Here is a 26,830-nt window from a genome sequence, read left to right as displayed (position 1 = left end):
GTGGGAACAGTTTGGGGATGGCCCTTTCCTTTTCCTAAAGACATGGATGAGCGAGTTTGGTGTGGAGGAACTTGACTGGCACAGAGTCCTGACCTCAACCCGATGGAACACCTTTGGGATAAATTAGACCGGAGACTGCGAGCCATGCCTTCTCATCCAATGTCAGTACCTGACCTCACAAATATGCTTCTAGAAGAATGGTCAAAAATTCCCATAAACACACACCTAAACCTTGAGGAAAACCTTCCCAGAAGAGTTGAAGCTGTTATAGCTGCAAAGGATGGGCCAACTCCATATTAAAACCCTACGGATTAAGAATAGGATGTCATTAAAGTTCATGTGCCTGTAAAGGCAGACGTCCCAAAACTTTTGGCAATATAGTGTATGTGTATATGGACTCCTTAAATGCATACATATTTTATGCACCGTATGTTGTATCCACAAACATTTAATAGCTTTATGGCATGTAGATGCTACTGTGAGGTTTTAACACTCAGATACACACAACAAATAAACAGTTTTAGAACTTTTTGATTGTAACTTGTTCCAGGTGCGTCCTCAGTTGCAAGTAAGGGTTTTTGAATGGAGATACAGTGTGTTACAGCTTTGTACATATGTTACTAAGATTTATCTATTTTCATCATAACAAAAACATTAACAAATATATGCAAAGTATATGCTTCCTGTGTGTAGTAATATTGACTATGATAAAGAGACCATATTGTAGGTATTTTTTTTTTTTCAGTAGCCTGGATGCGAGACATTCTTAAAATAAACACGCCTACCTGGAATATGCTAATTTTTATATTCTAAACTGGTTTGATGTAGTCAGCTTGTATAGTTGTACTTTTACTTTTGGAGACCTGCAGTTCTCCTGCATCAGTATTAGCTTCTTCCCACTGTTATAAACATGAAACATGAAGGAAATGATCAATATCTAACATATTCTAGAAGTGTAGCTGCATGGTTACATGGATTGAGCACTATTGCCTGTAAATAAAGCTAAAGAAATCATATTTCCTGTTGTCGTTTTTATCTTTTATGTTTGTGCGTCTAATAGCATATTTGAAGGCATACTGTTTGAGCATGGTTGGTGTAGAATAGATGCATGTTTTTCCTATGGTTATAATTCTAATGTAATGTGTTGCCAAATTGCATATTTTAGTCAGGCGCAACGAACAATAATCATAACATATATAGATCAACATACATAACCCACACACAAATATTAATCCATGTCTATTGTCTATCTAGGGCACCAACACGGTCTGTAAACTAAATTATTAATTTAAAACATAGCTTGAGATAAAGTGTAAATTCTTTTCTAAATATCAAAGGCTAGTCCAAAAGCTAGAAAGGAAATGTACAGTGTTCCCCACAAACATTTTGGACACATAGTCACATTTAAAAATGTCTGAATTGCATTAGATATAAAAAATGTAGGTAATCAGCTGGTCTCAAGGTCGTGCTCCCTTCAAATTCACAGGAGTAGAATAACTAGAAAAATGTATTTCATCATATTAACTAAATGCATAAAGTGTCCAGTGCCTTTTTGGAGCAACAGAATGTAGTTAAAGAAATTGACACATTTTAATTTTGTCACATTTAAATTGTTAACTGTGCAGAAAACTTTTGTTTTGGGAGCAGAACTTAGCATTTAAAAGCAGCCGTTTAAATCTAGTGACACAAAGGAATATTTATTTGAGCCTAAAATCAAAGGTAAGACAAAATCTTTGAAAGGCACTGACATCTGGTGGATTTACCATGCTAAAACAAGACATCTGTGAGAAAAAAGTACCTCCAAATCCAAAAAACAAAACAAAAAAAACATTTCAACTTCTTAGATTAGATAGAAACTTTAATAGCTTTTCATTTTTACAAATATCTACAGACCACACATCCATTTTCATAAATAAGCAAAAATTCTTCTGGAATGATATTCTGCAGGAGAAGAATTTGAGGAAAATATTTATAAACAACTGATACTTTACAAAACAGCTCAGATATATCTACTGTAGCATTAAATGCAAAATTATAAACTTTTTTTGCTGTAACATTTTATTATTGTTGCTACAGTGTAAAAACTTAGAGACACATTATGAATTTTTCTATTAAACAATGGGAGCTGTTCTTAAGAAAAATAAAGACAAGTTATACATCATGTAGAACCATGACAGACCAAACTATCAGCAAAAAACCCCAAGCAAATAAAACCTACTAAAGGCTAACAGACATAATGCAATATTTTACTTTCCTCACAGACTGATCCTGACTTGGGACCTGAGAACATTCCACGCTTTATTTTTCTTTGAGGAATTAAAAGCCTTTACACCATGGCCATCCACTACAAAATCTACGGCAAGGTGAGGGCAATACAATTCTCAGAAATACTCAAGTGTTTATAATTTTTGTAATCTTAAACAGCAGAGGTCCCATCATGTCCCAGGATATGACTGATGTTGTGGGCTGGGCGATTAGATTGTTTATTTGAGTCTGAGGAAGTAGTGTTGGTAAGAGACAATAAAGGTGACATTGGCATAGAGGAGCCATCCGGAGGCATTGCTGTGGCAATTTCAGGGAACAAAGAGGTCAGGTTGAAGTTGGATAAATGAGGTGTGATGCCTGAAGTGTTTGTAATTGGCATTGGCATATCTGTGAGAAGCGGGAAGCTGGCCTGTGCAAAACCCACAGGTCGAGGGGGAGAAAGAATAGAACCAAAGCGATTGTTCAGGGGTGCACTGCCGCTCTTGTCAGTGCTTGGACTTGTAAACATCTGGTTAGGGAAATACTGTAAAGGAATATCACTTGGAAGGCTAGGATGAGCTGCAGGGGAATATGAGGGGTAAAATGAAGGTAGACTGTTCTGAGGTTCCACAGGAAGGAGGGCTGGGGTACGAGAGGCACTGGACTGTGTGACCGGTGGGATGAATGATGCATTGGCATTAATGGGAGGTGGTGGGTTCATTCCTCCTTCAGCAATGAAAGGAAAGCCAAAGTTCTGGGTGAGATCAGACACAGCACAGCGATCAGACATCAAACTGTTGTCACTGCTGACCTGTGCACTATCTGCCATGAAGCGCACAATGCTACTTCGTCTAGCTTCACTTCCTGTTTGTGTACGGCCAAGGATCACTCCTCCACCTGATGGAAGAGGCAAAGAGCTTTCTGGTTCAAAGGGATTTCCAGGTCTCAAGTTGCCTGACCGGGGTCGATCTCCTGGACGAATCTTTGTGCTTTGTGGATCTGGTCCAATATGATGGGGTCGTTGACTAACAGAGAGAGACCTGGTTGAGCCTTGAGTGCGTCCTGTGTCTGAACTGCTGTGTGGTGTTGAGGGATGGGGTGGACCTGTTCTCACAGGTGGACCATGCAAATTTGCACTGACCTGAGAAATATGGCCTTTGTTGTTGTCCCCTAGACGTATGGGAGCAGCTTTCTGTGCAGGGTGCAAATTAGGACTAGAAGATTTAGCCTGAAGTTCTCCAGCAGAGGTCCCGGGAACACAGTTGTATTCTATACTCCCTGGGGTACAGCCCTGGGCTGCCCTTTGGTGCACATTTTGTTCAGGAATATGAGGTGCCAAAAGACTTTGCATAAAGCTCTGGTGACATCCCTCTTGTTCTCTTGTCAGTCCTCCTCCAATGTGCACGCCTTGAGCAACAGGATGCGGACCTGAATATGTCCCACGTGAACGCACATCCCCTGTAGGCCCTGTACCCATTCTGAATCCTGTTTGCTGCTGAGGACCTCTCTGGATTTGAGGTACAGACTTACTGGACATATCACCACTTCGAGACACTTGCACTTCAAAGTTACTTAGCTGATGCCCACTAACCAAAGCCTTGAAAGGTCCACAATCTGGTATTCTTTGGGTGTCCGTGGTATTAGCATGATCAGGTGGTAGCCTGCTCTGAGAATTATGAGCAATGTTACCTTTACTACGTGACGAGTCTACATAGCCTCGTAATTCTGACTGGTCCTGTGCATTGTTTCGAGGTGCTTGCAGGTGCACACCCATACGTTGTTCACCAGTAGCAGGAGTCTTCCCTATCAGAGCCTCTGCTGAGTAACTAGAGAGACGGTGGCGCTCCTGACGTGATGAATTGCTAGCCTGAGAGGTCAACTGCTGCTCCATTGAACGAGACCCCATTAGCCTTTGCATAGCCCCATGATCCTGTCCAGGTGGACGCTCCGGCTGACCCAAATGATTGTTTTGATGTGCCCTCTGACCTGCCTGTTGAGCCTCACAGTTTTTGTCCTGTCTAGCCCCAAAGTGCTGCTGCTGAATCTGCTGCTGAAGATGCTGATGACGTGAATGTGAATTCTGTGGTGGCATCTGCTGCTGTTGTTGGTGTGATTGTTGCTGCTGTTGAATCTGTTGTGCCTTTTGCTGCTGTTGCTGTGATTGCTGCTGTTGATGGTGCTGCTGTTGTTGATGCTGCTGGGATTGTTGTGGATGCTGCTGTTGGTGTTGCTGAGGAGGCTGTTGTTGCTGATGCTGCACCCCACTCTTTTCCAAATGATGTTGCTTCTGCAAACCAATATTTGGTCCTGTCTGCCCACCACGTACCACTCCTCTCTTTTTTTGCACATGCTGATCTTGCAGCAGGTTCCTCTGATGAATGCCATGGATCTGAGATTCTGTTTGTGTTAGGTGATGCTGAAGCTGGTAAAGGTGTCTTTGTTCTTGCTGTTGTTGATGTTTGAGGTAGGGGTTTCCACCCAAGTTCTGTCCAGACTGTGGAGCATTATGTTGTATGTGTCCTTGCTGCAGGTGCACCACACTTGGCTGAGTTTGTTCATGTGTTGGCACCTGAATAGAACAGTGTCCTTCTGTAGGGCGGAGCACAGTGCTCATGAATGTATTACCAGAAAACAGAGCCCCAACACCATCAGAGTGATTCCTTGGCATAACTGCAGAAGTACTTGAGGGCATCTGATTAATCATCATTTGCACGTGATCTGTAGCCTTGATGTCTACTCTTGCAACATTCCCTGCTGGGCACGGTTTTGAACGCTTATTTGGAAGAACAAGGTCATCTCGGGCAGACCTTTTTGACATTTCCTTCTGATGACGTTCAACCATTCCAACACCAATTTGGGTTCGCATCAGAGCGTTCTTTAAAGGTGCATATTCATTAGGCTGAGCAGGGCCAGAACAGGTTTGGGGAACTTGTGAGGAAGACTGAGACACCATAACGGCAGCAACTCCTGACGAGGGAGCAGAGACCTGCTGTGCAAGATTGGGCGATCCTGGATAAGGTTGGTTGGAGCTTGGTCTGATGAGGTTATTAACATTAAGGCTAGTGACAGAACTAGGCTGAGACTGCGAGTAAGCTATGCTCTGAGGAAGTCTGATGCCAGCAGGCTCACCTGGAGGAACTCGAGTAGAAACCTGAGATGAAGGTTTTGACATGGGTAAATCAGCCTGCTTTGTCAGTTTTACTAGCTGGTCAGTCACAATCTCCTTGTTAGAAGGAGTTGGCTGCATTTTTGGAAGGTCCCACCCTGTAGCAGCAGTACTTGTTGGGTTGTCAACACTGCATCCAGCAGTCCTCTTGCCTGGACTGTCCTGTTCAAATATGGCTCTTGCAGCCATTGCTAATAATTCTGCCTGTTCAGAAGTGAAGGTGTATGGACCATATGTACTTGAAGAGGCACTGATGTTGTGGCCTGCTGGAAGCAATGATGCAACAGAAAACCCTCTCCCGCCTGAACCTCCTGCCAGAGGTGAATCAGTCTGTCTATTAGTTCCCAGTGGAGGATCAAAAGAATCATTTTCCAATGTACATACTTGTTGTGGATTAACTTTCTGAGCAAAAGCACCTTCTGTCACAGCCTTTTCTGTGGTGCCATCAGACCGTCCATCCTTGACAGGTTGTGTGTTCATATTTGATTCAGACAGCTTGAAGTCTGTACAGTTCCCTTGGTTATTGGTTGACATTGACAAATTCATTGAGGATGGTTGTTTTAGGGACTTGAAAGGGTCTGAAATCCGGGAAGTTTCTGGAAGCTGAATAGGTTGAGTGGACATAGAGGTGTTTGAGCCAGGAGTTGACGTTGAGGGTACACTAAATGATGCCTGAATTTGAGGAGAGTCGGTCAACTCTTCTCTTCTAGCAAACTTATCTTGTGTTTGGGAAATGGCCTGACTTGGCATGATGGAAACTGTTGGCCCACTCTCTACTGAATTCGTACTGATGCCCAATGGTTGACTTAGTGTGGATATATGACTTGGTACTGGGTGCGAATTAACAGATTTAACTTTTGAATTGTTTTGGATAGAGGTTACAGTGGTCAGCAGAGTGGAACTCTCTGTAAAACTGGGTCTTGATTCTGTTAATCTGCCTTCGTTACTGGTGCAAACATTACTGCTACTCGCCTTGTTCTGACCAGTAGTTTCACTACAAAATGTCGCACTGCATGAAGAGTTAACATGAACTTTTGATGGTGCAACTAACATAGTTACAACAGTATCTACAGAGCTACACTGTGATAAGAGATCAGCATTAACCGCTGAACAGTTAAGCTGGGGACCAATATCTGGAGTAAAGATTTCTTTACTCAACCTGCCACAATTTGTAGAAACGACCACGTTACCCTGAGTGGAATTTACTGAACATACACTGCTAACTGTTACATTGTTATGCATGCTGACATCATCCATAGATTTTGCTTTAGTCTTTAAAATTTCTCCACCAGCAACTGGGGACTTGGCAATGGATGCCTTCACTGAAGCTGTGACAGAACTGTCTGCTGATTTTTCACTGGAGGAACTGATACTAACGATTGCAGGGCTACTGCATGTGGAAATAACACTATTGGAGGCAGGTGTACTCTGCGTGATAACATCATGACTAACCATATCTTTATTTGAAGAATTTACAGAATTAACACCCGTTGTTGCAGTGGATAACTCAGAACAAGTATCATCTGCAACAAAATCCTTACTCTTGACAGCAATTCTACGCAAACTTCGCCCAGGTTTAGGTTCCTTACGTTTAACCAGTCTGGTTCTCCTGACTGAATTTTGTTTGGTTTGATTTCCAGAGGTCCCACAACCTTTCTTTGGCAGAATTTTAACTGCACTGCCAGCAGCAGTTGATGGTACAGGGACAGAGGAAGAAAGAAAAGTTTCAGTAGGAGTGCTAACTTCTGAAGCACACATTGGAAGAGGTTGCACAGTACTGAGTGAAGGTGGAGTAATGGTGTATATCTGCACATTGCTTTGACTTGAGACCTTTGAAATGCTCTGGCTAAGACTAGTTAGAGCACCTAAACAATTCATAGCAACATTGGCCGTGGGTTCCTCACAGGTGGGCTGAAGGATCTGAGTTACACTTTGTCCAGACTGAGAGTCTCCCTTATCTGGTGAATTTGCAGGCTGCAAAACATACACTTGTCCATTCACAGTGATAGTCTGAGGTGCTTGTGCTTGCAATTGGTTTGAGGGACGTGGAAGAATATGTACCAACTGCTTTGTCCCAGCGGGCTGCATGCTAGCTGTACAGGTAGGGTTCAAAGTGGTCGTTTGACTGGATAAAGTCGGGGTTGCAGCTGACACAATGGCAGTGTGATGACTCTGTGGTGCAGGAGTCATAGTAGGTGTCTGAATTATGACAATGTGCTGGCAGGGTGTCTGACTAGTGACATCTTCTCTGAGAACTTGTGGTGCTGAACATGAGCTTCCCTGTTGCAGAATAACAACATGCGAGTTACTTGGAGGAGAGGAGGTCACAGCAACTGGTGTTTCATCAGAATTCACCTGCAATAACTGCATCGTCTGTAACACTGGCAGTGTGGCAGCTTGTGGTTGAGGCACAAGGGCAGGCTGCGTTGGTGGATTTATGATTGGCTGAGCTTGAGGCACCACACTAAGATGCAGTTGAGGCACAATGGCAGACTGGGCTTGGGGCACCACTGTCGGTTGAGAATGAGGCTGGCATGGCAGAGCAGGCTGAACTGGAGTTTTAGATTGCCGGTTGGGATTACAGGTGGTCATTAGAGCAGAGCTGAGTTGAGGTTTTGGTAATAATGCAGGTTGCACTCGAACAGATGATTGTGGATGGGTCAACTGTGCTGTCTGTGTTTCAACAGATGGCTGATGGACCACTATAGCTTGGGATACAATGCTTGGCACCGATAAAATTGATGACGGTTGTGCTATGGCTGTCTGAGGGCACGGCACAACCGCAGAATATATCTGAGGAGGTCTTGGCCCAGATGGCTGAACAGGAATGCAAGTTGAAGTTGGGGCTTGCAGTTGAACAGGAGCCTGTGGTTGCAAATGGACAGAAGTGGGCTCCTCAAGGTGTTTTGTCCCCACTGAACATACAGAAAGTTGCTGAGGGTTATGTGAAATGCTGGCACCATCTGTGATGAGTGCCTGGGAGACAGGTTGCACTGTATTTCCTGCCAGTTGTAGTGTTGTCCATGTAGTCTGTGTGCTACTAGTTGGACTGGTTCTAAGAAGGGTAGAGCTTGCTGGTAATATAGTGCTAACCGATTGGATTTCAGAATTCTGTGAGAGCATGGTGGGGGCTGCAGCGACAGGAACAACTGAGTTACTGATGACAACTTGAGGCAGCGAAGATAGGTTAAGCATATGCTGAAGTCTGAGAGGCGTGGCCGGACAGGTAGCAGAAGTGAGACTGGGGGTTGGGTTATCGGGTTGAAGTTGTGGAGGGAGTGGGGTGCTGACAGCAGGCTGGGGACATAAACCTTGAACAGTAATATAATTCATAGGAGGGTTTAATGGAGTAGTAGGTGCCAGAGGAGAATATTGTTCCACAACTGTAAGACGTGACTTGGATACAGCAGGAATAATAGTTGCTACAGGTATGTGGGAAGATGCAGAAGTGACTACAACTTTGTTGACTGGTGCTCCATTCATAATACCAACAGTCTGGCCCGTGCCTAATGTAATATCACATGATGGTTGGACTGTTACAGCATTTGCCGGTTGTTTATCAAGATGAGAAACTGGATTTTGTGGAATGGAGATTTTGTTTGTTGGACAGGAGTTGTTGCCATTGGAGTATACGATTATTCCCTTTGACATTAAGTGCGTCGGAGTGACTTTGGCTACTTTTGCACAGCGCTGCTTCCCTTTCCAGTGTATAGTGGGGTCATCAAGGAAATTGATGCCATTAGCTTTGAGGAGCTCAATATAATGAGCGCTTTCCTTGCGTAGGTCCTCCACCTGGTGCCGTAAGCGCTTTATCTCCTCTGCTGCAGAGACATATTTAACATAGATATCAAAATGAATGACTGCACAAAAGCCTACAAAGAATGCATTGACAGGAAATGAATTCAACACTTATCTTAATAAAACCATATCCCATAAGGAATAAGTAACATGTTAATCATCATATGTAAATTCACACAGTTAATACAATTAAATTTTGTGATCATGGCTCACCTTGGACTTTGTCTCCTCCATTAAGCAGCATTTCATCACTTTGTCGCTTTAGATCAGTGATGTAACGAAAAGCCTCTCCCAGAATCATATTTTTACTCTATAAGGAAAAGCAAAATATTACAGACTGAGAACTCTGTAAGAACAGCTTTTAAAATTGTGCTTAGTTTATACTTTTATTACATGCGTTTACCTGTTTCAAGGCCTGAGAGCAAGGCAAAAGCTCTCCAATCCGATTTATACCAGCATTGATTTTCTCTTTACGATGTCTTTCCACTGATGTATAAGGGAAACAAGGAATAGCATACAAACATATTACTTAGAAAAAGATTTATTACATATTAAAAAGAAAGATTACTCGCACTATTACCATTAAACTTCCTCACCTGCATTATGAATCTCCTTGTTTTTCTTCCGCCTAACATTTCACAGAAAATTAATAAATGGTATACCACTTGAACTCAAGTGAATAAGAAATAACAGTCCACATTGGCACACTTCTACCTAGCTAATAATATATATATTTTTTTAAATCACACTGTATTACACAATTTATTGATTAGCAAATACATACGCATAATTAAATCAAAGTATTTTAAACATAAAATAGAACCTTATTGTAAAGTGTCACCTATAAAACAAACATAGCCCAAAAATGATCAATTTAATGAAAGAACAATTGGGTTCAGTCAGAGCTACTTTGACATTCAATATACTCTTTAAGCAGGAATTGATCAGTACCGTGGCGGTTTTGGGTTATTTGTTTGATTCTGTACTATCTCCGGCATCCTGGCACACTGTACAGCCTGTTAATACCAAAACACATTAACAAAATCTTATTTGAAAAGAATGCAACTCATAGCATAATATGTAAGGGGATATGCTGTGGTTGGAGGTAAATGCAATATTACCTTTCAGCACTAAGCATGCAGCTATGAATGTGTGAGCTCAATGTTGAAGACCATAAATCCAGGCACCTCTATGCTCCATAAGAAACTGTAGTGAAGAAGAGGGAAAATAATAGCTCTTAATAGTAAATTATGACATATGACATAACTTTACATCAAACACTATTACAGGATTGTGTCAATTAACTTATTGTTCTCTATATTATGTACAGAGTTTCATTGACAGTTTTGACATATGTAGAAAGGTTATACGCATTTACATGAAATGGACATTGTATTTACTTACAAGTCTTCAAAGCAGTAAGGAGGAATCTGACTGAGGTCAGAGGTTAGCAATACAGACATACACTACAGATTGCAGCCAACTGAGCTTGTTTATTAAATCTAAATTTTAATACATGTAAATATAGTACAAGAAAGCCAGTTTGACTCGCCTGTCACCACGAACATGTGAAGCTCTTTAACACTTGGCTATCAGACTTAGCTTGTTAGCTTTGAAACCTAAACAATCTGTATTGAGCTCAAAGCCTGAATAGATTGAATAAATAAAATACAGACTGATGAAAATATAGCTGACTGTACACACATTACGGTACAACTCTTTTAAGTGTCTCATTTCGCATGCCCTTAAGGTACAAAGATAGCTTGAGTGGTTAACTGGCATTGAGCTAACACGACAGCTAACAACACATCACCATGGTTTTCGATTACAACCTGCATCACTAATCTGTTTAACACAACATGTCCGCAGTTCTGTCACCTGTCAAGGACCTACCGATTGCTTGTCCATTCTTTGAGCTGACGATATCCTCGTCAAAACTTTGTTGATCCTGACCAATTTACTCCATCTCTGACCTAGCATGAAACTGCCAGTCATAAAACAGTGAGGCGGGATTTCCGTTTTGTCCAATAACAGTAAAGACGAATGAGATTGCATCCAATCAGATCACGAGTCCGTGCTGAAGGGGCGTTATTGTTGATGAGGTCATCGGAAAAAGCACACAACGCAGGAGAGGTGAATGTTTGTTGTTATTGTCCCGCAGTATAGTGGACTTTGTAACCTTGTAAAATGAAATAAAGCTTTTAAGATATTCTAAAAGTAAAAACGTATTTTTTTACTAGTATATTGCATACCGATTAATATGATTGTTATGCCCAGTTGTCCACAAAAATAATGAAAAACGAAAAATAATGCAAATAGTATTTTTTTTTTATTTAGAGGTTTAAAAGTCATACAATATAGAGCTCCAGAAAAAGATAAAATTTTCCAAAGAAAGGAGGAACAAAAAACGTGCTTTTACTACAATGGAGAGGGCATGTCTCCCTTGGCATGCGCTGAGTCAAGGCTTTTTCTGGGATCTGGTTCTGTAAGTCCTATACAATAACTTGTAGAACTAACCTTTTTCACTCCCACATTGTATATGGGAAATAGGTGGTGGTCAGTGAACATCACTGAAATGTAACTGTTGCATTGTGGGAGGATTTATTTCTGATGCGTTAACAAGTGAGAAGCTGGGATTTAAATTTAGAAACAGTCAGGCAGGTAATGGGTGGGGGGAAATGAAACTTATTTCAAGTAAAACAACAACTACTAAACTCTAACTTAAGTCCTGGTGGATTGAAAATTATTTGAGAACCACATCCACCATAAACAATGCAACCGTCAAGGCCCATAAAAAGCCATATCTTGCTATCTGAAGCTGTAACATCTCACAGGCAGCATTACTGTAAACCCCAGAAAAAGCCCAGACTCAATCCACAAATTTAAAAAAAGGAAGAAAACAGATGGGGATATTAAATAATGGGCTGAAAAACAAAACATTCACAAACAAGTGGAGTTTACTCCCCTTAACCTCCTCCATACTAAAACAGTACCACTCTCTTGTTCGAGGGGGCTCTACGCTCCATTTCCTCACTGGGTTAGCCTCAACACAGACTGAGGCGGCTGACATCACAAGGAGACATTGCATCACATGCAACCCTCCAACATTGCATATTGCCTGTATGGTGAAACAGGAGGTCTCAGCTACCTGCAGATCCCCTTGCCACGCGCGTGTCCGAGGGCTCAGATGGCGGGGTGATTGAGTTCTGCGGATTCCAAGTGCCCCTAAGACGATTCAAACAATCCCTCCAAGGTTGCCAGCTGGGGCGTATCGAGTCATATTTTAAAAAGACTTTTACCTCTGTTGTTCTATTGTTTTGTCCAAGCAAAGCGATGTCCCCTTACCTTAAAAAAAAAAAAAAAATGCAAACAGTATGCTTTGAAAACAACCTTCACCATGTCAGATCAATAGGAAGTCAGCAGCTTTTTGGAGCACTTATGAATTCTGCTTGAAAACCTCCATGTAATTTCAACTCTAAATGATGAAACCAAAAAAAAAATTGAAATTTGAAACTTAAGTTTTTGCACAATAAATGCAGCAAATACGTCATTGATTTTTTCTGCCTAAAATGTCCTCTGAAGAAAGTGGTGAGTGTGTCAACCCTGGGGCATCTGTTACAGTTCCATTTGGGGAAGAAACCAATGTGGTGTTGCGCTTCGACCCCTAGTTGGCTTTCTGCAGCTCTCCTGCTGGGGGCGCACATGGGCTGCGCAGGCTTTTCTGAAGAACGTGGGCATCTGCTGGCTCTATCCTCTTGTAATAGTTCTTTTTTGTCTCAATGATCTCAAAGCCAAATTTCTGATAGAAGTCAATTGCAGACTCATTGCTGATCTGCACATGACTGTGGAGACATGAAAGAGAAACCGAAACCATGTGACTTAAGCATGTAGAAGACTCTTTACATATTCAGTGATTCATTTTGCAGCAGACTTTACATAGTTACTCAAGTATCAACATTAAACATTATATGAATGAGACAGATGGATGTTTCACAACAAATAAAGCACAAGACCGTTTTCAGACTCACAGGTAAATGTTGTCAAAAGTGCCATCCTTCTCACAAATGTTCAACACATGGTTCAGCATTTTTGTTCCTTCAAACAAACATGGCAAGATGCATATCAGTAACTGGAAAATGTTCAAATAACAAAATTCAAACATCACTGCTCTAGTGGATTACACAAGTCTTCATGTCAGGCATTGCAGGGAATCTGACTCCTGAATGCCCTTTGAAATAAATGAGGACACACAAGCACCTAAAAATGGTCAGAAAACAAATCTTACCTATGCCAAGTCTGCGGTAAGGTGCTAGACAACCCAGTGTCATGATGTAGAGTCGCTTCTGGTTCTGAGAGTGATCCACTCTACAGCACACGGCACCAACTGCGATGTCGTTGAAATACGCTGTAGAAGGTTTAAATGGTTAGCAGGAATCTATTTACAATACAGTTTAAAAGTTTTAGCCAATACGATTTTAGAAATTAATAATTTCAGTCAGCAAGGATACATTAAATTGATCAAAAGTGGCAGTAAAGGCATTTATAAATGTTACAAAAATCTTCCATTTCATATAAATGCTATTCTTTTGATTTGAACTTTTTATTTATCATAGAATCCTGATAAGCGTCTCGGTTTCCACAAAAATATTAAGGTGCAATGGTTTGCAACATTGATAATAATCAGAAATGTTTCTTGAGCACCAAATCAGCATATTAGAATGATTTCTGAAGGATCATGTGACACTGGTATGATGCTGAAAATTCAGCTTTGACATCACAGGACTAAATTTCATTTTAAAATATATTCAAATAGAAAATAGTCATTTTAAATTGTAATAATATTTCACAATATTACCGGTTCAATGAATTTTGATTAAATAATTACAGCCTTAGTGAGCAGAATCTTTGTGAAACTTAAAAAAAAAAAGTACAAACCATAAACTTTGGAACGGTAGTTTACATATAATGACAAAAGCATCATTAGGAAGTCACAGAAGCTATGTTTCTTACCTAGCTTGGCGAGCTCTCCTACTTCAAGAACATCTTTGTAGAACTTGTCATTGTAGCTGACAGGGAAGATCACTTGGTTCAGACGCTTCAACTGTTTAATGTTGTGGGGTGTAACGTCCCCCAACTCGATCCGGCTACTAGAACAAAAGCAGAATGGTCAACTAGCTGTACACAAAAAAAAAACTAACTCCATCTCTACGTGTCAGGAGAGCATTCAGTCTCTACAAATATCTGTATTATAGCTTTACTATTAGGAATGGAGAAAATAGTTGATATTGAATATATATACATATATATATATATATATATATATATATACACGCACACAAACAGTAGCTATATGTATATAATTTTCCCTATTATTACAGAACATTTAGAATTTCTTTTGTCATGCAACGCTCACTTAAATTTAAAACACAAATATATATATATTCCTAGTGTTAATCCCGCTTATTTGTAAGGTCTGCTTCATCGGAATTATCCGCGCACACACACACATTGGATTTGGCACAGGTTTTACGCCGGATGTCCTTCCTGATGCAACCCAGGGACACACTCACACACGCTCCTACGGTCAATTTGGCATATCCAAACCACATAACCTGCATGTCTTTGGACTGTGTGGGGGAAACTGAAGCACCCGGAGGAAACCCACAGTGACACGTAGAGAACATGCAAACTCCACACAGAAAAAACTCCTGGCTCAGCCGGGGTTCGAACCGGGGACCTTCTTAATGTGAGACAACAGTGCTACCCACTGAGCCACCACGCTACCAAAATAATTAAAACACCAATAAACGTTAAATCTTCAACAGATCTCAAAATATGAATATGCACTTTACATACTCTATAATGTTGTAATGCCTAAAGCGACTGATTTGTTTTATTTAGCGTTTTATTTTTAATTGATTCCAAAAAAAACAGTACAGATTAACTTCCTAAACAAGTGATCAGCCGCGTCTGAAAAGCTTTCACATTCATGCAAATCGTGCCACAGCTCCAGCACAACCACATGACAGCTGTCACCAATTTTTAATGTGAACCGTACCCCGTTTGGAACTAAACTGCCAGTGTGAAAGCATCCTTATCAGTGAGTCTCTTTTTACTTTATTTTATTGGTGCCATCCAAACAGTGCACCCACCAAAAATCAAACAATAGGTAACACTTTAGTTTAGGGTCCAATGCTCACTATGAGCTAGTTGTTTATTAGCATGCATATTAGCTGTTCATCATTAGTACTTATAAAGCTCATATTAATGCCTTAATCATTCCCATGGTGATATTCTACATCCCTTAATTCTACCCAATACCTAAACTTAACTACCTTACTATTAACAAGCAGTAATTAGGAGTTTGAGGCAAAAGTCATAGTTAAAGGAATAGCCTAGTTCACTTGAAATTCTGTCATCATTTACTCACCCTCAAGTTGTTTCAAACCTGTATGAATTTCTTTCTTCTGCTGAACACAAAGGAAGATATTTTGAAGTATGTCAGTAACCAGACAGTTGATGTACCCCATTGCCTTCCATAGTAGGAAAATAAAATTCTATGAAAGTCAATGAGGTACATCAACTGTATGGTTACCGACATTCTTCAAAATATCTTCCTTTGTGTTCAACAGGTTTGGAACAACTTGAGGGTGAGATTATGATCACTATTAAGTTAACTATTCCTTTAATAGTTAGTTAATTGTGAGAATTGGACCCTAAACTAAAGTCTGACCAAAAATGTATTGGGTCAATGTATGATCACTGTAAACCAGCAGTGTATAAAGCAGGTATTTATAGGAAGGCAGCATGCTGCAGCCCAGCACCAACACAACAGCTGCTGGTCACATGCTTACCACAGCCACTTGAACGACCAGTATGAGGTGACAGGAGAAAAACATGGATACTAAATACATATTTAGAGTCCATGTTTTCTCCTGTCACCTCGTACTGGTGGATGACCATTACTATCACAAAACAAAACCTTGTGATTCCCAAACATCACATCAAAGTGCACTGGTTTCAAATAGCAAGCCTGACCCCTACTGAGATAATGTCTCCCATTTTGTCATAAAGCAAGAATGACAGTTCATTCAAATACTATCAAACCACCTTCTAAACATAATCAGGGACTGTTATAGCTATGGTCAACCTTGTTCCTGGAGGCTCCCTTAAAAATACACATTTTGGATGTTTTTCAAATCAAACACCTGATTCTCATCTGCTCCATAGAGCAGAGACCTGTAATGGGTGTGTCAGATATGTGTGCAAGTTACTGTTGGATGCCCTCCAAAAACAGGGTTGGGTACCACTGTATTACTATTGAAGATGTGCATGTAAAAATTTAAAATATGACACTTAAATTGAAAAGTATTTAAAGAGAATTAGAAAGGCAATGTCACTAATTTTCTTTATACATGATCAAAGCATCACTTCAGTGAAATTATCATGACGCAACATTATATATTTATTACAATAATTTCATCCACCAAACTTAAAGTAACAACCTTCATTAAGTGTCTTAAAACCCTCTAAACGTGTTCTGTCATTTTCAAAGAGAATATGCTATGTGGCTAAGCTCACTCCATCACGTGTGTCACATCTCTCAATTTTTACATCAAAATATTCACAAATATGAAAGAAAACAACATGACAACAAGCTTTAATGTCAAACTAACGGCCTCAGGATCCATGAGAGCTTATTTCAGAGGAATATAAGCGTGGCTGGCTAACCAAGATAGCAACTTGAAGACTGACTCAACATTTTCGGATTTAGATTCGACACACGATCCAGTTTGGCACGGACTTAACTCGTGCCATTTGTACTGGCATTTTGATAAATCTGACGCTAGATTATATGAGGGATTTTTAAGGCGTTTTCGGACAACTGGTGAAAATGGCAAGGCAATGACTAAAGGCTGGGTGTGAAAATGCGGCGCAAATATTTCTTCTCAAACATTAAGCGCGCAGAGAGCTAGCAGCTAGCATTAGACCAACTCCACTGCCCCCCTACTGGAAAAAAGAGAGAATAGAGGGGAAAACTTTACTTGAAATGAATAGACTCTTCTTAGCTGTTTACTCACCCTTTCATGTTGAAGAAAATACGTTTGTTGTGAGGGATACAGGGGCAGTTGGCGGTATTTGGCAGTCTAAAGGGGAATTTGGGCAGAGTTTGGGATGTGATCCCCTCCACATGTATGCTGCTAGCACACTAGCTAAGCAGTCCGCATTTGCCTCTGTGCTGTGGCCGAGGGTTGCCAGATCTTTGCGATTAAATCGCCGCAAAACAATTTAAATCAGGATAAGGACCAAATTAAAAGATGTTATAGTTGTTTTGAAATATTCCGAATTTACTATAACAGTTAATGTGATATAGATAGACACGAGAACGGGTTTAATCCTTGGAAATTCACTTACGATCTCACATCATTAACTAATCGAAACAGAGGATTTGGCAACGCTAGTTCTGGGAGGCTGCTGCTGTCAACCTTCACCACTGACAACAAGCGACAGGAAACAGAAAAACGGGAAATTACGTTTAGGTAATTTTGTGCCCTGAAAATACAAGTCCCGCCCTATTATTTTAATCCAAATAAAATAATGTATCGACAAAATACAAAGCTTATTAAGGCAAGACACCTCAGGTGAATATGGTAATAAAAAAATATATATAAAAAAATCACTTAAAATACTGTCAACAGCCAGACTTTTTTTTTTTATTTCACCATTTTTTAAGAATAAAATGTATAAAATCAGTCAAATTATATATGAACTGTACAAACTCTGTAAAAACCTTCAGAATAGGAATTAAACTGTAAAGTCTGGTGTATGTAAGTGCTGCTGAAGTGGAGATTTTCTCAGTGCAGGAGAAAAATCTCATTTTGACAAAACAGCCTTTAAATAGCCGATATGTAGCCTACTGTAAAATCTAATCAGTAAAGATTCAAATCTACAGTCGCAAATAGATAAAGTGCTATAAAAGAAACACTTAAAAGGGTATTTTGGATGTTTTCTTTCCACTAGTCTGAAAAAACAGTTTTTGCCTGTGGTGTCTCGCATTATTGATTAGTCACTTTGATGTCATGATTGAGAAAAAAACGCTATAATCCCTGTACACAGTCTAATAAAATACACAAATTAATAAGATCATGTGTTAAAAAAAGAAATTGAAGGAAACATTTTACTGTTTATATTTGAACTCTAGTCAAGGTGACTTTTACATTTAAAATAATTTTTACATTGTATTCAATTTTACACAGTAACCATTACTAGGTGAAAACTACCTCAAAAGTATGGATACATCCAAGAGGTCAAGGTTTGACTAGCATGGCCCTGTTAGACCAGGGGCCAGTTAGCCATTATGTTAAGACAGTGTCTTAATATCTAATATGACCCACAAGCAGTTAGTCAGGGGATGGTTCGTCTTACTTTTTGGTATCAAATGAGGCCCATGTACATTTTTATGTAACTGACTTAAAAAAGTTATGAACAGTATTAAAGAAAAAATTCAATGACTTACTTGTAATATAGTCTAAGCGGTTTATGCAACCGGCCCCTGGTGTTAGATGCCATCTGGGTGCAAAGAAAGAGCATATCCTTCACTATTGACGGCCATCAGGATAGTTGCAAGTAAAGGGTTTGGGACTGTGACCAAGGCCTGTCTCCATCGATTTCTCAATTTGACCAGGAGGACAGCTGTTGGAAGAGCTGGTTGTTCGAGACATCTTCCATTAAATATTGTGGAGACACCATGCTTGTGTGAACTTTTAATGCAGCAGAATGTTTTTGATGTCTTGGCTTGGTTTTTGCTCCTTTTATTGACAGGTGTTGTGTGTGCCTTTTTCAAATCATGTCCATTCAATTGAAATTGCCAAAGGGTAAATCCAGTTTAAGTGTAGAAACATCTCAGATGATCCCGTGAAACTGGAATGCCCCTGAGCTACATTTCAAATGTCCCAGAAAAGGCTAGGACTACTTATGCAATGTAATTATTTCAGTTTTTTATTTTTAATAAATTCACAAAATTATCACAAATCTGTTTTTTGCTTTGTCATTATGGGGTGTGGAGTGTAGATTTATGTGGGAAAAGGTCATTTAACGCAGTTTAGCATAAGGCTGCAACATTAAATTTGGGGAAAAAATCGAAGGGGTATGAATAGCTTCGCAACGCACTCTATGTGATAAATTAACAACCAGATTTCACATAAGACGAACATAATAGTGATAATGTGAGAATATCAAGTACCAATATACCTCATAATAGCATTCATATTTAAGTAATACTTAAGTGTTACAGTAAATTTAGTTGAGTTACGTTGACTTACTGTTTGGATGTTCAGCAATTAACCTAAACTTTTCAGCCTTGTGATCCCTTAAAATAAAATCCACAGAGAAAGAGATCTGTTTTTGTGTGTTATGATAGCTACTGCATTAACTGCATGGTTGCACAAAACTCCACAATCATTATGACTGACTTTTTTTGAATGTGTAGTACACATTTATATATTATATAATTATATTTTTGTTATTTTGAGACTTACGTGTACTGATTTCTGATTACATAGTCTAAAGAAAACAGTGAGAAAACGGAGAAATGTATTAATAAGAGAAACCGCTTTGTTTACTTTGATTGCTGGATTCAAGTGAAGAATTCCTTTAGAAATAAAATGATGTATATTTGTGACCCAGAGAACAATAGAAAGCAACGGCGCACACAGTAGGGGGCGATATGAAGTTAAAAGCAAAGACTCTTCACTCTGCAGAGGGAGAACGGGGCCGTGACGTCAGCTCTCAACTGAATGAAGTCAGCTGACTTTTCTCGTTTCTCTCGTCTCATCTCTCACCAAAGGATCTGGACACAGGACCGTCTCATTATCTGAGGTATTTTTGGAAATTATTATCATATATTTTTTTAAGTGCTGAGACCGCATTATACCGTAGCTACTTATTAGGTTAATCAAGATGAAAATATTATTATAAGATTTTTTTCTTAGATTTTCTTTGTAGTTTATTTATTCTTTAATAACCATTATTTAACAGTTTATTGTGCTGTTGTGTACACTGTGTCGCTGAATCACTGTTCGCTTCGCATCTGCGCGCAGCTCGAATCTCTCGTGACATGTTTATTTTCCCCTGCAGCACTGGGAATATCCCACTTGAATGCTACACAAATTGTGGATTTCAATATATCATCAGGATAGATTTCCTCACGGGTTTCCGAATATTAAGATTTTGTAGCGCTTTGGGAGAAAAAAAAAATGCCTTAGATTTTCAGCAAAGGTCAAATCATATCAGCAGCATCGGGATCATGTGATCATGCAGCATCTCTTTGCAGCTCAATCTCCATTGCAAAATACAAGCTACATGCATTAAATTGTTTATAGAATATTAATATACTCTAATATTTAATCTTCAAATCTTTATCAATGCAGAGGTTTTGTTTTTGACCACTATCCATGAGACAACCACTGTCTGCTGTTCTCTCTCTCTCCAGTCAACAACAGCATTCTGTTTGCAGACCATATGTCCTTAATAAGGAATTTTATTTTTTCTGTACTGACAGTACTTTACTATTATTATTTCAGGATTTCAAAAGTCAGCTCTGTCTGTTTTTTTTTTAATCCAATTTATCATGCAGGATTGCTCAAATTAATAGTTGTTTCCCTCAATGTTGGGCCCTCATATGCTGTATGCTGTAGAGAACATACTTCATACTAAATGGATCATTCGTCCCCAATAATCCCAGATGTCATAGGAGAATCATGTGATTATAAATTCACAAAAACCTGGAAGTTCGACTGGTTCCTCTTGAGGCGTTTAATAACAGAAATAGATGGTTATTTTTATGAATAAATGTGTCAGTGTAATGCATTATTTTATATTATTTTGGGGTGTTTAGTTGTAGTTATCAAATTAAAAAGGATTTGTTCAGTTTGTCAAAAAATGCCACTACAAAACACAATTTTTCCAGATTTGCTCAACTGTCTATTTTCCCCACTTCCTCGCATGGTTTCTTTTACAGTCAGTGTCATGTGCCCTTGGTCATGTGACACTGTTCCATGTTTTGTGTCACAGTATGCTTATATAAATGTTGCTTGTATAAATATAAATGGGCTTTTTACACAGGATAACATAAATACTGCAAATTATTCTGATATAAATATGTAAAAAGATGACAGAAAAAATTAAGAAAGTAATAAATAATCCAGATAATAATCTCTATAATTACACTGGTTTTTAAAAATTTATATTGTATTGTATTGTATTTTTATTTATTTAAATTTTGACATTATTTTGTGTTAGACACACTCAAAATGGATTTCTCCAAGCTGCCCAAGATCCAAGATGAGGAGCAGGAGGGACAATTTGGATATGTGCATGGTGTATCTGGACCTGGTTAGTAGAAATTCAGATGTCTTAAATTTAATTTAATTTTGTTTTATTTGTATTATGTCATGACTAAACAGAGCTTTTGATGCTTTATTTTATTTTATTATTTTATTATTGTTAGACTGTCCATAAGTCATTTTGAAGGTTCCATTTATTGTTACTGACTCTCTAATTGTGTTGTAGTGGTGACGGCCTCCAGTATGGCAGGAGCTGCCATGTACGAGCTGGTGCGAGTGGGTCACTGTGAGCTTGTGGGAGAGATCATCAGGCTGGAGGGTGACATGGCCACCATCCAGGTCTATGAAGAGACATGTATCCTATTCTTACCTTAGTAAAGGACACACTTTCTACGGTTGCTGTTATGCGGTGTGTAGAATCTATTAAATAGTTTTGTTGTTTTCCTGAGCTTTCATCAGCTGGTGTTTCCGTTGGTGACCCTGTCCTGCGCACAGGAAAACCTCTCTCTGTGGAGTTAGGACCAGGAATCATGGGTTCAATCTTTGATGGTATTCAGCGTCCCCTCAAAGACATCAATGACCTCACTCAAAGTATCTACATTCCCAGAGGAGTCAACATTGGTGCCCTTAACCGTGATCTGAAATGGGAGTTCACTCCAATCAAGAGCTTGCGTGTAAGAGAATGATTAGTTTTATTTTTAAGTTAATGTACTGAATTATGGAGGCATCACAATATTATGATGTGAAATATACTTTACTAACATTATTTGTGGACCTCAAAGAAAATATGATATGACCACTTTAAAAGTGCTCCAACAGGTGCTGTCAGGTGATCAATCAAATCAAATGTTTGAGTGATTTTAAGCGGTTTCTGTGTCCATCACAGGTTGGCAGTCACATCACTGGAGGTGACATCTATGGAATGGTGTTTGAAAACTCTCTTATTAAACACAAAATAATGTTACCGCCAAAAAGCAGAGGAACTGTCTCGTATGTGGCTCCACCTGGAAACTATGATGTCTCGGTGAGCCTAGTAACAGGTTAAATTTGTGAAGAACAGTAAAATGTTAATTATTTGGATATGGAAGTCAATGTGCATGTGTGTGTTTGTCAGGATGTGGTGTTGGAGTTGGAGTTTGAGGGAGTGAAAGAGAAGTTCACCATGGTGCAAGTGTGGCCCGTGCGTCAGGTCCGGCCTGTCACTGAGAAGCTTCCTGCAAATCACCCTCTGCTGACTGGTCAGCGTGTACTGGACGCCCTTTTTCCGTGAGTCATGTTGTATAAAATAATTCTATAATAATGTTAATATTTCCATAATTTTCCAAAATAATATTAGATTTAATTTTCAAATGACAAATGGACAAATCATGGATCTACCACAATTTTTTTTACAATAATGAAAAACTTCATAAATGTCAATCAACAGAAATAGGAGTGGTTTAAATAATTAAGTACAGTAGAAGTTTTGGTTCAACAGATCTTTTAGTTTTCCCTGTTTGATTCGACAGATGTGTGCAGGGAGGAACCACAGCCATTCCTGGTGCTTTCGGTTGTGGTAAAACTGTGATCTCTCAGTCCCTGTCTAAGTACTCCAACAGTGATGTCATCATCTACGTGGGCTGTGGAGAGCGCGGTAACGAAATGTCTGAAGTACTCCGAGATTTCCCCGAGGTGAGTAGCATCAGTGATTATTGAACCAACAGCACATAAACTGTAATAGAAGGTTCATTAGGGTGATTGACAGTTCTCTTGTCCTATAGCTGACCATGGAGGTGGATGGTAAGGTGGAGAGCATCATGAAGAGAACGGGCTTGGTTGCCAACACATCCAACATGCCCGTGGCTGCCAGAGAAGCTTCTATTTACACAGGTTTGTAGAATATTTGATATAGAAATAATGTGCACTTTAAATGTAGCGGCTGTGTTCTCATCATTTATGGGTGTTTATTCCATCTAGGAATCACGCTGTCTGAGTATTTCAGAGACATGGGCTACAATGTGAGCATGATGGCTGACTCCACCTCTCGATGGGCAGAGGCTCTGAGGGAGATCTCTGGTCGTCTGGCTGAGATGCCTGCTGGTACGTGTGCTGTGACCATCTCGGCCACCACGGAAAATATTATAAATTATAAGCTAAATTTGTGTTTGTGTGTGCTCTCATTCACAGATAGCGGTTATCCTGCCTATCTCGGAGCACGTCTGGCCTCATTCTATGAGCGCGCCGGCCGAGTTAAATGTCTTGGTAACCCAGAGAGAGAGGGCAGTGTGAGCATTGTGGGAGCGTAAGTACTTGATTCCATGCTTTTTCCTCTTCATTTGCTTTTTTACTTTGGTAAAGTTTTTCTTTTTCTTTTATATTTGATATATTTTTAACAAATCGTACAATATATGACTATTGTTGTTACTGTTAATGTGCGCCATCTTTTGTTTTAATTGCAGTGTGTCTCCCCCTGGTGGAGATTTCTCAGATCCTGTGACTTCTGCTACGCTTGGTATTGTACAAGTAAGTGAAGATTCTAGATTTTCTTCTCATTGCTGTCTTAATACTTGCTTATGGTGAAAAAAAAACCTTGTTTTTTTCTTCAAGAGGTAAACAGTCTCAAAGTTCATATTATCTCTTATTCTGTCTTTCAGGTGTTTTGGGGTCTGGATAAAAAGCTGGCTCAGAGAAAGCACTTCCCTTCAGTGAACTGGCTCATTAGTTACAGCAAGTACACAAGAGCTCTGGATGAGCACTACGACAAGCACTTCCCTGAATTTGTGCCACTGCGTACCAAAGCCAAAGAGATCCTTCAGGAAGAGGAGGACTTGGCTGAGATTGTGCAGCTTGTGGGGAAGGTGAGTTTGTGGGTTCATGTGTGTTTACTGTTTGTACACATCGCTTATACTTAATTTATTTTGCAGTATTATTATGTTGCATTATTATTATTCAGTCAGTTTAATTGGAACATACAACACATGTTATTGATATTATAGGCATCATTGGCCGAAACTGATAAGATCACACTGGAAGTTGCTAAATTGATCAAGGATGATTTCCTTCAGCAAAATGGATACACACCTTATGACAGGTAGTGAACACATGCTTGTGATGTGTATAAGCTGATGATTATTTGGCTTTGTCACATTCGGAATAGTGTGGAACTAAAACATTCAATTTAATTTTCAGGTTCTGTCCGTTCTATAAGACAGTAGGTATCTTGTCCAACATGATTGCGTTCTATGATATGGCACGTCATGCTGTAGAGACCACTGCACAGAGCGACAATAAGATCACCTGGTCCATGATCCGGGAGCACATGGGAGAAATTCTCTACAGGATCAGTGCCATGAAATTTAAGGTACATGATGTAAACACTGATTGTTTTTGAGTCGTCCCAGATGAAATGAATCACGCCTTAATTGTATCCAAATAGTCTGTGCCACTTGATTTATTAGAGCTTCCGTTATCTTGGTTTGTCAATAGTTTGGTTCCTCTTTTATGCTGATTATTCACAAGTATCAGGAACAAGCCAAACAGTGCAATTTAATCATATTGCATGCCAGAGGTTGAATATTATGTTGGTTTTGTTTTTGTTTTTTAAAGCTGAAGTGATTTATTTTAAAATGCAGTTTTAAAATATTAAAATTATTATTTTTTTTAAAAAATGTTTAATATATTTTTAAAATTTTAAAATTATTTGAAAATACTTTCTGCTATCCGAGCTTAACATGCTTTCAACTATAAGTAAACCATTCATTGGTTTGGACTGTTAGAGAAACCACGATGAAAGAGTCATTCTTTTTTCAGTTCCATTTAGTTACATTGAAATGACCTTCACCTTTACATTTTATTGTTGAATAATTGTAATTGTTTATAAAACAAGACTCAATTTAAAAGACTGTTTCTTTCTATTTATTTAAATGGTTTTATTTTATTTTTTAAAATTGTCATTATATTCCATTTTCAAAATGTTTTTTTAAAGTCTGTAACTGCATTTCAGGACCCTGTGAAAGAGGGTGAGGAGAAGATCAAAGCTGATTACGCCCAACTCCACGAAGACATGCAAAACTCCTTCCGTACACTGGAAGAATAAAAAAAGAGTCTTGTCTTAGCCATCATTCTCAGGGCAGGGCAGCAGAAACCACCAATCCCCCCACCCCATACCCACAACACACCCACAGTCAGTGTCCCTTTTCTCTAATACATTCCACTGCTTTACATTCATCTTGTGGTGTTATAGATGCTCCAGTGTTCTTGAGGTACCGCCAAATATCTGTGTGTGTGTGTGTGCGTGTGCGCGCATTTGTGTATATGTGAAATCTGTATTTTCCTCTTTAAATCTGCTCTACCCTAGTTCTTCTTTATATTGTATCATCCTCTCCATAGATATAGATGTTATTAAATAATTTGATGTAATTATTGTTCTATTTTTATCTGTACAGAAGATTAAAAGACATGACTTCAGAGGTTCGATATATTTAAAGCTGGTATATTTACAGTTTTAATGGTTTACAAAATTTGGTATGGCTGTTTATTGCAGTATTGTCCTGTATATTTTTTGGAGGATGCAGTACACTTCCTCTTCATTGCTCACATGAAAATGTGTTTGAGTCCTGAAAAATTAAATAAATATGAATGAATTTACAAGTATTGTGAATTACAGTATTTCTGGCTGCGTTTTTGGGTCCTGCATGTTCAAATATAATGCTTGTAGTAGTTTCATTAAATGAAAATTAAGCCTTTTAGCCATTTTGCTAAATAATACTTGAGCAAGAAAGATTATCATGGCTACAAGTGATAATCTCTGAAAATGAAATATGTGAAAATATATTCCTTGCCACTATCACCCTTGTCTTACTCATGGAAGGTTTTCAGGCAGTCGTCATTTTACACATGTTTTGAAGTATGTAAAAATAAATTGGGTGGTGTTGTGTTTGCATCACTCTGTAGGGAGTAGTTCCTCAAGTATTTCTAGCTTTGTTCAAGTCACTGTGCAGCCAAGAACAATGCACTTCTTCCCATTTTCATATGGTGTGATATGAAATGCCATATCATTCTCCGTTCTATAGGGTAAAAGAAACCGATTTCTCCTATAAACTCCATTTTAACGTGTAGATTACAAATGTAGCCATTACTTAAGATAAGAACAATACAATACATCCAAATACTTGATGGGTCAGTATTCATTGCAATGTTACACTTGCAAATTCTTACCCTTCAAGTTTGGTATGTTCTCAAAGGTTGAATATCATGTTTAAGCAGAGGTGTCTTCCTTTACTATGCCATATTTACTTTA

The 26,830-nt window shown here is 39.1% G+C and overlaps 3 protein-coding genes across 5 annotated transcripts; 1 reads left to right on the top strand and 2 right to left on the bottom strand.

Moving 5' to 3' along the window:
• Positions 1-1,974: 1,974 nt before the first annotated feature.
• LOC130083863 (basic helix-loop-helix domain-containing protein USF3) lies at positions 1,975-11,229 on the bottom strand. Of its 2 annotated transcripts, none has more exons than XM_056248903.1 (7): positions 11,102-11,229; positions 10,330-10,414; positions 10,160-10,224; positions 9,805-9,836; positions 9,612-9,694; positions 9,422-9,518; positions 1,975-9,231 (listed from the first exon to the last, which is right to left on the bottom strand). In XM_056248903.1, exons 3-7 carry the CDS (start codon positions 10,204-10,206, stop codon positions 2,417-2,419), a joined length of 7,074 nt encoding a protein of 2,357 aa, XP_056104878.1. In that variant the 5' UTR covers positions 10,207-10,224; positions 10,330-10,414; positions 11,102-11,229; the 3' UTR covers positions 1,975-2,416. The 2 variants fall into 2 exon arrangements, with proteins under 2 accessions (XP_056104878.1, XP_056104879.1); XM_056248904.1 differs by having other exon boundaries at positions 1,975-9,228.
• A 1,483-nt stretch (positions 11,230-12,712) lies between these two features.
• On the bottom strand, positions 12,713-17,541 carry naa50 (N-alpha-acetyltransferase 50, NatE catalytic subunit). 2 transcript variants are annotated; one of them, XM_056248902.1, is made up of 5 exons: positions 17,290-17,541; positions 14,219-14,352; positions 13,494-13,613; positions 13,237-13,303; positions 12,713-13,050 (listed from the first exon to the last, which is right to left on the bottom strand). In XM_056248902.1, the coding sequence occupies exons 1-5, from the start codon at positions 17,295-17,297 to the stop codon at positions 12,873-12,875; spliced, it is 507 nt and encodes a 168-aa protein (XP_056104877.1). In that variant the 5' UTR covers positions 17,298-17,541; the 3' UTR covers positions 12,713-12,872. The 2 variants fall into 2 exon arrangements, with proteins under 2 accessions (XP_056104877.1, XP_056104876.1); XM_056248901.1 differs by having other exon boundaries at positions 14,219-14,355; positions 17,290-17,529.
• Positions 17,542-19,959: 2,418 nt separating this feature from the next.
• atp6v1ab (ATPase H+ transporting V1 subunit Ab) lies at positions 19,960-25,736 on the top strand. The gene is made up of 15 exons (XM_056248900.1): positions 19,960-20,086; positions 21,509-21,601; positions 21,779-21,907; positions 22,012-22,226; positions 22,439-22,576; positions 22,667-22,818; positions 23,061-23,223; positions 23,313-23,421; positions 23,509-23,631; positions 23,719-23,833; positions 23,991-24,054; positions 24,186-24,389; positions 24,528-24,622; positions 24,721-24,892; positions 25,535-25,736. Exons 2-15 carry the CDS (start codon positions 21,520-21,522, stop codon positions 25,625-25,627), a joined length of 1,854 nt encoding a protein of 617 aa, XP_056104875.1. The 5' UTR covers positions 19,960-20,086; positions 21,509-21,519; the 3' UTR covers positions 25,628-25,736.
• The last annotated feature ends 1,094 nt before the right edge of the window (positions 25,737-26,830 follow it).

The sequence above is a fragment of the Rhinichthys klamathensis genome, unplaced genomic scaffold (genome assembly GCF_029890125.1).
Source record: "Rhinichthys klamathensis goyatoka isolate OS25496 unplaced genomic scaffold, OSU_Roscu_1.1 h1tg000059l_1, whole genome shotgun sequence".
NCBI lineage: Eukaryota > Metazoa > Chordata > Actinopteri > Cypriniformes > Leuciscidae > Rhinichthys > Rhinichthys klamathensis.
The sequence above is the reverse complement of the archived record's forward strand: the minus strand, read 5'-3'. Positions and strand labels throughout refer to the sequence as shown.